Consider the following 9,054-nt stretch of genomic DNA (forward strand, 5'->3'; position numbering starts at 1 on the left):
CAAACGTCACCTTAAAATGATTACACTTTGTATAATGATATAATCAGACACCTAGTGCTTGTCTCGCTGTTTCCCTTTTTAATTAAACCAGACATATGTCAATTCAATGAAGTAAAATATATCTACCATGTAAATATGTGTTTAATATTAATATGTCTGTAAAAATTACTTATATTATGGAAAAGGTGGTCGGTAGGGATTTAATTTCATCATAGAAAAACCATTTTATTGTTACACACCAAATGTGAACATTGTAAATACAATGCGATTAAATATTTAACAAGGCCAAATACACACACACACACACACACACACACACACACACACACACACACACACACACACACAAAACAAAAAAGTATTTTTGGAGCGAAAAATAAAATGTGAATTATTGATATCCTTCCTCCTCATAATTGCATGCAATATATATATATATATATATATATATATATATATATATATATATATATATATATATATATATATATATATATAATCGTTATTATAATCGTTTTAAACAACTCTCGTTTTGAGAGAGCTATCGTTTCCACTGCAACTTACAACATTGTCTGTTAACAGAAATTGGAGACGGCTTAGCCTCTTGTGATTGGGGGTTAAAGAACGAGTTTCAAAGTTGCACCTAAAACTTTTTTTTTTTTTTTTTTTTTTTGGCTGGGCGTTGGCTTGGGAACGCGCATGTGCATAGGGAAGGGCTTGGTTTGCAATAAGGAGGCGGTTTGAACAGAGACAACAGACCAGTGTGAGAAAGACGTCTTACAGAATCACAAGCAGGCATTAGCCACCCACTTTCAGAACAACTGAGTACAACTGTCAACGAACTCCAGTCAAAACTAAAGACATTTGTGTTAATTGAATCAGGACATGCCAAGAACTGCATGAGCCTCTCCAAAACATATTGTTACAGAAAACGCCAATTTACTTCATCCAAGATCCACAGTGAAACTTTCAATTCTGACATCGTCGGACGAGGTGACCAGACCAGGTAAACAACATCACCTTAAGTTCTGTATAGCGGTTAAAACAACATATAGAGATTTTGTTTAAAACAGAATTAACAAGTGTTTCTGTATTGTTATGAAGAACCAATCTGGAGGAACATCATATGTTATGTAGGCTTTATCAAGTTTGCAGCGCTTCTAGCAGACTGGTTTTTATATTAGCTGTTTATATTATTAAAATTATATAATATATATATTATTATATATATTATATATATATATATATATATATATATATATTATATATATATATTATCTATATACTCTGAATTTAGTTGACTGAATATGCTATAGTTGAGTGAAAGTTGAGTGAAATGCTAATAAATACTTTCCTGTAAAATGGATGATGGTCTCTTCAAGATGAGGGAGAAGCGCACACACAACAGGTGTGATCTGTCAGGAAGCAGAGAAGCAGCGATACAGCAGCAACGCCGAACGTTATGAGCGTGTTCAACTTGTGAATCTGGTATTATTATCTATGTAACAGATACGTTGCCTACCATTTTTAAGTCTTTCTTGTCCTAATTATTATAACATTTGTACAATTTTACACCGCTTAATACTATGCATCAATGCTGGTAAAAAATAGGTCTGTTTTCCAATAGTAGCCTATGTCTTGATAAACCGTGTCACCTGTAGTTAACTTTTTTTTTTTTTTTAAATGCAAATATTACACATTAGTGGATGTGGGCTTCGTGAAATGTCACATGTTTTTATTTGAACACTTTTTAATTCGCTTTTGTTACAATCTAATTCACATACGTCCGAAGTGTATATTTTACGGTCATATTTTGATTATGATAAATACTTTAGAAACTAAATTAAACACGTTCTTAAAGCTATTGTGCCTCAGAGACATTGTTAATGTGAGCATGCCGTTATAATTGTTATCAAATATAAGTAGTAACTTGGTCGACTTTGTTAGAAAACCATCTCTTATCAAGACTGGAATTTATAGGTAATTTAAATAAATAGCTCTGGGTGATCCTATGATCCCAAGTTGTCTCTCCTATGAAAATGAATACAGTACCCTAACGATATATATTTTCTTTAAATAACATTGCCCATGTACAATATGTTGAACGTAATGATTCCCGCTGGTGAATTGCTTTCGTTTTACAACTTTCGAAAATGATGTTCAGGGCATGCATCTTTCATTACCGTATGCGAGTCTTTTTTTTTTTTTTTTTCCCAAGCTATGTTATTTGATATTGAAACCTGTTTTCCAAAACCTCACGTAACCGAATATATTTACTTCAAATAGAACATAAGAACACATTAGTGCACACCAGATGCACACATATAAAACGGGTAAGCCTATGAGGTATTATCTGGGGTTATAAATAGTAAAAGTGAAACAAACAAAAATAACAAAAGTAGCAATAATGAAAAACAAATATTTGGAATGGAAAACAAAACAACTTGTTTGTGCAGAAGCCTGTACAAAAAGACACCGGCGCTCTTGTGCATTATTATTATTATTATTATTATTATTTATTATTATTATTATTATTATTATTATTATTATTATTATTAACATTTAGTCATTTGTCAGAAACTTTTTATCCAAAGCGACTTACAGAGACTTGGGGGTGAACTATGCATCACAACTGCTGCAGAGTCACTTACAATAGGACCTTGGTTTTACATCTCATCTGAAGGATAAGAAGTCTGTTTAAACAGTACAATCTTAACATAACAATTGTGCGCTAAATATTATGTGAACTGTGTTTAACTTGACACAAATTGTTGGTGGTTACCCGGCTATATATATATATATATATATATATATAATATATATATATATATATTATATATATATATATATATATATATATATATATATATATTAATATTAATGGGGGTTGCCGTTGGGAACTTGTATATGACCCAATACATTAAATACTTTTTTTTTTTTTTTTGTAAATATTGACTCATTAATGTAAATAATAAAGGGTAAAATAAAACGAATAACAGAAGCGTTCTTTAATGTTAGTGTTCAGTTTTGTAGGCTGCCTTTTTCTTGGCATGCATGGAAGATTCAATTGTGTGTCAGTACACAAGTGGTCTGTTCTCAATTACGCAGCAAGCAAGATTTGTGATTAAACGCTGCCTTATTTTGTTGCGGATCAATCTCAGATAAAGAGTTCTGCACTAATACACCGATAATAATATGTTTACGTTTGCGGGCCATGTGAAACAGTCCAATCATAGGAATCGTTCTAACATCTAACACGAAGATCAGATATAATTGAACTCATATCGAATATAAGATTTACTCTAACAGTGTACTATATTTGCGTCTTTAAACTTAAAGAAAATTTGGCTTTCTAATATCCCACTCATGTGCATGTAAATGAAACATACCAGTTATTTTAATCAAATATTGTATAATGTTTTATTTAAAATTTAAAGTGGTATTATTTATAAACAAATACAAAAACCCCATAAAATAGTAATCTGATAGGGGTTACTGGCCATTGTTTTTCCCTGTTCTGAATAAATTAGAAACATTTTCCAAAAAAGTCAGAAAAAAATAAAATAATAATAAGTAAATGCAAATAAAAAGTGAAATGTTTTAATGTATTAAAAAGCAGATGGCTATGCAGTGTCATGCATAATGATTAAATGATTATAAGAATCAGTAAATGCTTTTTATAGCCTGTGTGTTTGTAAAGAAACTTGTATTTGTGGGACAGACAATCCAAACTGAATAGTCTTGTCAGAGAATGAGCTAGAATAAGGCTGATAAAGAAATATCGTGATCCATCACCTGTATTTTAAACAACTGTGTGGGAAACAAACCTGCCCTGATCCTTATCCATCTTGGTGTTTGGAGAACAAAATGTGGGTAGGTCTACTGGTGTGATTTTTCTTACCAGCACCAATGCAAAATATCACCAATTAGCAAACAACAATCTGGCAAGATGTCACAACGATTAGTTCGGGTCACCTGCGAAGGAATTCCATAAGATGTCAGTTCCCTTGAATTACCATTTAGTTTCAAATTGTGTTCAGTTTGGTGTGAAAGGCCCAGACATTGCCCTTCTTTTAGAATTGGTAACTAGTAATGTGTGAATATCTAATACACTTCTCACTTAAACTGAAATACAACATTCAGGATAAAAAAAACAAATCTCGAAGAAATACAAATAAGAGTTTAAAACAGGATTTAGGCCCAAAAAACTCATAATCCCCATTTTGAAAGGAATCACTTGAAATGTCAGTTGTTGACGCTTTATGAACTTTAAATTGTGCAAATCCTGAAACCTGTATTTTAAATCAACAAATTGTTACACTGACAAAGTCATATGTTATGTTACATTCTTTCTTAAACAAATTGGATTCACACTGTTTTGACTGCAGACATTTTTAGGGATGTCAATAGGTTGTTATACTGAAAGGAAACATAATCTAAACCCATGCCTATGCATGGTTATCTTTATGCAGGCTAACTCGTATCCATGCATGCATGGATGTTGTATCACACTTCAAAGGGATAAAGACACGAGACTTCACGTCGCTGCTGATGATCTTAATGACCTAGTAAGTAAAAGTCAGTTACTTCTGCGTCACGACCAGAAAACGAAAACCTCTGGGGGATCTAAAACCCTGCACATTTAATTAGTGTTTCACTTTGTATTTATTAAGATTTTATTTTTATTAATATTAAATTGAATAAAAAGTATACATTTTTTTCCGTTAAAATGTTGGCAGTGTAATACATATTTGAAAAGTTAAATACATCTGAAATGCTGTTTAATACTGTAAACAAGGAACGCGTTTATTTATATTTACAAGTGAAACATAAATCTTCCAAATATAAGGAAACATCTGCCAGACTGTATGAAACCTGACCCGTTTTAAAATCACTGCTGAGTGCATGTAAAACTAAAAGACAATTTTCCAGACAACTCTATTAAGGCTACATGGGGCTCTATAAAGAGAAACACAGTAAATTCCTTTTAAACATTCCTTATTTAGGCAGGTAGCTTATTTTACAATTCAACAGCCTATAGGTCTATGTGAGACACAGTGTAATAATTACAGCGCTTGGTGTCAAGCAATGATTATACGCATAACACCTGTGCTTTGGAAGTTTATTTATTAAGCATTATGACTTTTCAATGCATATTACATGAAAGACGAAATTCTGTTTTCTTCTTGTCAATACACAGATTTACTTGAGCTCATATTTGCCGTTTCGAATGTTAAACGTTGGTTTGCAACAGTCCTTTAATCCACAAGCTATGGTTGTGTCAAGAAACAAAGAAACATGTTGTAAACTCTACACTATTGCTCTTTATTAAAATTCAGAGAAGGTATTCACTGTTCTCAATGGTTCTATTCTGTGTAGCTATTCAAAGCCCTAAGGACAGATTACTCAGTGAATATGAAAACACCTACTACACAATCGAGAACTAAGTAGTTTAGGGAATACAGGTCCTTATACCTGAAGCGTTATGACTAATATAATCTGACGAATAGGACAAACAAAGCCGTTAAAAATAAACCTTCCTGCTGTCTGTGGAAAGCTTTAACACATCATTATCAACAACAGTTTATTGAGAAGATCAATAGCTCTCTCAGTGATGTAGTTACATGCCTGGGGTGTAAAAAAAAATACATACATTTGTATAAAGTCGCTAAAAAGCCTCTGTTATTGAAAACCCCTCACAGATTAACAGACTACAATGCGTGTTGGCAAAGTAAAGCAAATACCCATTGTGTATTGTCCTAGTCGGTGTGTATTGAAGTAAAAACAGCCACCCTTTTAATTAACGGTTGTCTAACTTTAAAAACTATGGATTCAGCATATGATAGTTCATTTTCAGGATGATATTAGGTTAAAAACATGATCATAGCAATGTCATGTTACTGAAAAATAAATAAATAAATAACTAAATAGTGAAGAATCAGCAGAGTATAAAAAAGAGAATAAATAAAATAAACATATTAAAGCCCAGATCTTTTTAGGAGGATGACATGGAAATGGAATGCATAGATTTGAACCATGGCCAGTGGCATATTCTTATTCTTATTATTTTCTTTGTTCACAGAGGCAATCTACCACCTGCCAGACTCGCCTTTAAGTGTATCATCGCTGGTATCCATCATGGGAAGCAAGACTCTTGCAGCACCTGTTCCCATTCATCCATCTTTACAACTGGCCAACTACTCTCTTTTGCAAGCTTCCAGTGGGTTTCAACTGCCATCCGACCAACTACCAAACATCTATGGCTTTAGTGCCTTTCAAGCTGTCCATCTCCACCACTGGACCCTGGGATACCCTCCAATGGGGCTACCTCGCTCTTCCTTCTCCAAAATTCCTGCTCTGGTGGATGGCAGATTCCAGTTACCTGCTGTTCCAATCTTCCCCCACGTCATCCTGCCAAAACAAGATGCCACCAACCTTCCTGCCAAAACCAAGCCCAGGTTTGATTTTGCCAACCTGGCGGTAGCTGCCACCCAAGAAGATCAATCCACTTCTAAGGCAGAAGATCTGAGCTCCCCCCCTGCCATCAGCTCCATTCTTGACATCACAAAGCTGTCACCGGAAAGGAAACCTAGCAGAGGGAGGTTGCCTTCAAAAACCAAAAAGGAGTTTGTGTGTAAATTCTGTGGGAGGCACTTCACCAAATCATATAATCTTCTAATTCATGAAAGAACGCATACCGACGAGAGACCGTACACATGTGACATTTGCCATAAAGCTTTCAGGAGGCAAGATCATCTCAGAGATCACAGGTAACCTTCTTTTACATTATTGTATTGAATATTACACATCATAGAAAACTGTATGGACAGTTCAGTCAAAGACAGTTTTACATGGTGGTCAAAATAGAAACCCATTAGAGAAATAGCATTTTTCTAGAAAATGTGATTTAAAATGAACTGCAGTAAAATATATGTTGTTTAAATAATCTTCAAACAAGTTATTTTTAGTTTTATAATACTGATTCCCTTTCTTATTTCATTACTGCCATCCATATCTTTTACCACCAGATATTTAGTTTAACCCACTTTTTATTTCTTTGTCATGTTTCTCAGGTATATCCATTCCAAAGAAAAGCCCTTCAAGTGTCAGGAATGTGGGAAAGGATTTTGCCAATCCAGGACATTGGCTGTCCACAAAACACTGCACATGCAGGTCAAGGAGCTCAAACCTTCAAAGATAAAATGATAGAAGGACTTCTGCGAAGCAATAAAATAAAAAGTAATAAGGGTGCACTGGAAAAGAAAATACTCAAAATAAAATGTGTGCGTGCAAGAGCACAACAAAAATGTGGTGACAAAGGAGGGTGTGGTGCGATCAACTCAAACCACTGTAAAAGACAACAGTCTTCATTCTGAGGAGCAGCTCCACCACCTGGTCATGGATGCCTAAAACAACCTGGAAAGTTGCCTTCTAAAAAAAAAAAAGCCATAATTTATGACTAGACTCATGTAACGTGAGTGTAAATCTTGGACTAAGATCATACATAAAACGTTTGATGAAAGGAATGCTTTTGCCTCAAATAAAGTTTATTTAGGGCATCCAAACTTCATTTAATGGACACAGGAACTTTACGAACTCTATCAGTCTTGTGTAATAGACTGCAACTGTAAGTGAGCAGCAGAATAAATCTCTGAAATGTGATCTCACTCCTCCAGAAGCTTCATGGACGATAAGCTTTTACCAAACTGTAGCTCTGAGGCTGAGAAAGCCACGGGCAACTAAAATAAATATGCTATGCTCAGTGCAGTGCTTCTTTTTAAAGTATTAAACCTGTCAGAATCAAGGACGTCTACCATTTTATAGGATACATTCCAGTGTGTTGTTTTTGTACAGATTGTTTGTTAAACTGTTATTTGGCACTTTACGCTGGTTATTGATTACTTACATATATCACTGGATTTCCTAAACTTATTTTTAAATAAATAGTCATTTTCTAAACAAAAACCTTCTCAATGGTGTGTAATATTGAAAGGGTAAGGTGGGTGAGACCTCTGCCACTCATGGGAAAACAAACACAGGTAGAAATATAAAGAGGGTTACAAATATACGTTCAGTATTCAATAATAGGATGCCTCATAGCTACAAGTAACTCTGAATACCTGCATATTAATATATTTTACATATAATATCTTTTACAGAATCTCTGAGACTAATAAAACACTGCAGTAGAAAAATACAAATACATTGATACCTTACTTACTAGGAACTGAAAAGCAAGTCCTGTTTTACTTTTAATAACCAAATCTAACGTTGTTAACATTTTTGTATGAATTAATTTTTTCAAGCTCATTAGAGAGACTTTGATTTTAGCCAGATGCTTAACTTCTGGCATGTTTATTCCAAAAGAATAAAAGCATGGATAGAGACACATAAATGAGACATTTACACATGACACTGGGCTCCCCTTTGAAATGTGGAATGCCTTATGAGTTCCACAGACATCACACACTGATAATAGCAGGGGATGCCAAGAAAGAACAGACAACACTGACAACTAAATGTACTGCTACAGATCACATTGTCAGGACAGCTATGGTTTTTCAATGTCTATAAAGCCCAAATGCTTCAAATTGTTTGCATTTATTCCAAGATGGGCAAATGATCTTTTCAAGATATTTAGTAATGACAGAGTTTGAGTGAGCTATGTAAACACATACCCCACCCCACTCGTTTAGCGTGTATTAATCCTTCCGAATGCTTGTTGTGTATATTCCCACATGTTTAAGTTAAAAGCTTGCCTCAAGTTATCCACTGTTTAAACTTGACTGCTGCTGGAACCTCATCATTCATAAAAGCAAAATCACAGCAGCTGAAACCTCAAAGTGCAGAGTACTATTCTGAACTTGTACAGGAGTACATTTGATCCGGGATGCTCTTCTCCTACCTCTGCTATCTTGTAATCACTACCGTTACCCTTCTCTTCCCTGGGTTGCCTGACTACAACCTGCACCCCTCCCCCCAACACACACAAACCATCCTTCTCTTCCCCCTCCCTCTCTTTTCTTCCCTTTTATTTATCCATTGTAATTTAATGAT

The 9,054-nt window shown here is 34.4% G+C and overlaps 1 protein-coding gene across 2 annotated transcripts; it reads left to right on the top strand.

Annotated features, from left to right (window-relative positions):
- Nucleotides 1–759: 759 nt before the first annotated feature.
- On the top strand, nt 760–8,180 carry LOC121317451 (protein odd-skipped-related 1-like). Of its 2 annotated transcripts, XM_041253405.1 has the most exons (4): nt 760–1,003; nt 4,470–4,565; nt 6,080–6,767; nt 7,071–8,180. In XM_041253405.1, exons 3-4 carry the CDS (start codon nt 6,136–6,138, stop codon nt 7,201–7,203), a joined length of 765 nt encoding a protein of 254 aa, XP_041109339.1. In that variant the 5' UTR covers nt 760–1,003; nt 4,470–4,565; nt 6,080–6,135; the 3' UTR covers nt 7,204–8,180. The 2 variants fall into 2 exon arrangements, with proteins under 2 accessions (XP_041109339.1, XP_041109338.1); XM_041253404.1 differs by lacking the exon at nt 4,470–4,565 and having other exon boundaries at nt 7,071–8,178.
- Nucleotides 8,181–9,054: the final 874 nt, after the last annotated feature.

The sequence above is a fragment of the Polyodon spathula genome, chromosome 6 (assembly GCF_017654505.1).
Source record: "Polyodon spathula isolate WHYD16114869_AA chromosome 6, ASM1765450v1, whole genome shotgun sequence".
NCBI lineage: Eukaryota > Metazoa > Chordata > Actinopteri > Acipenseriformes > Polyodontidae > Polyodon > Polyodon spathula.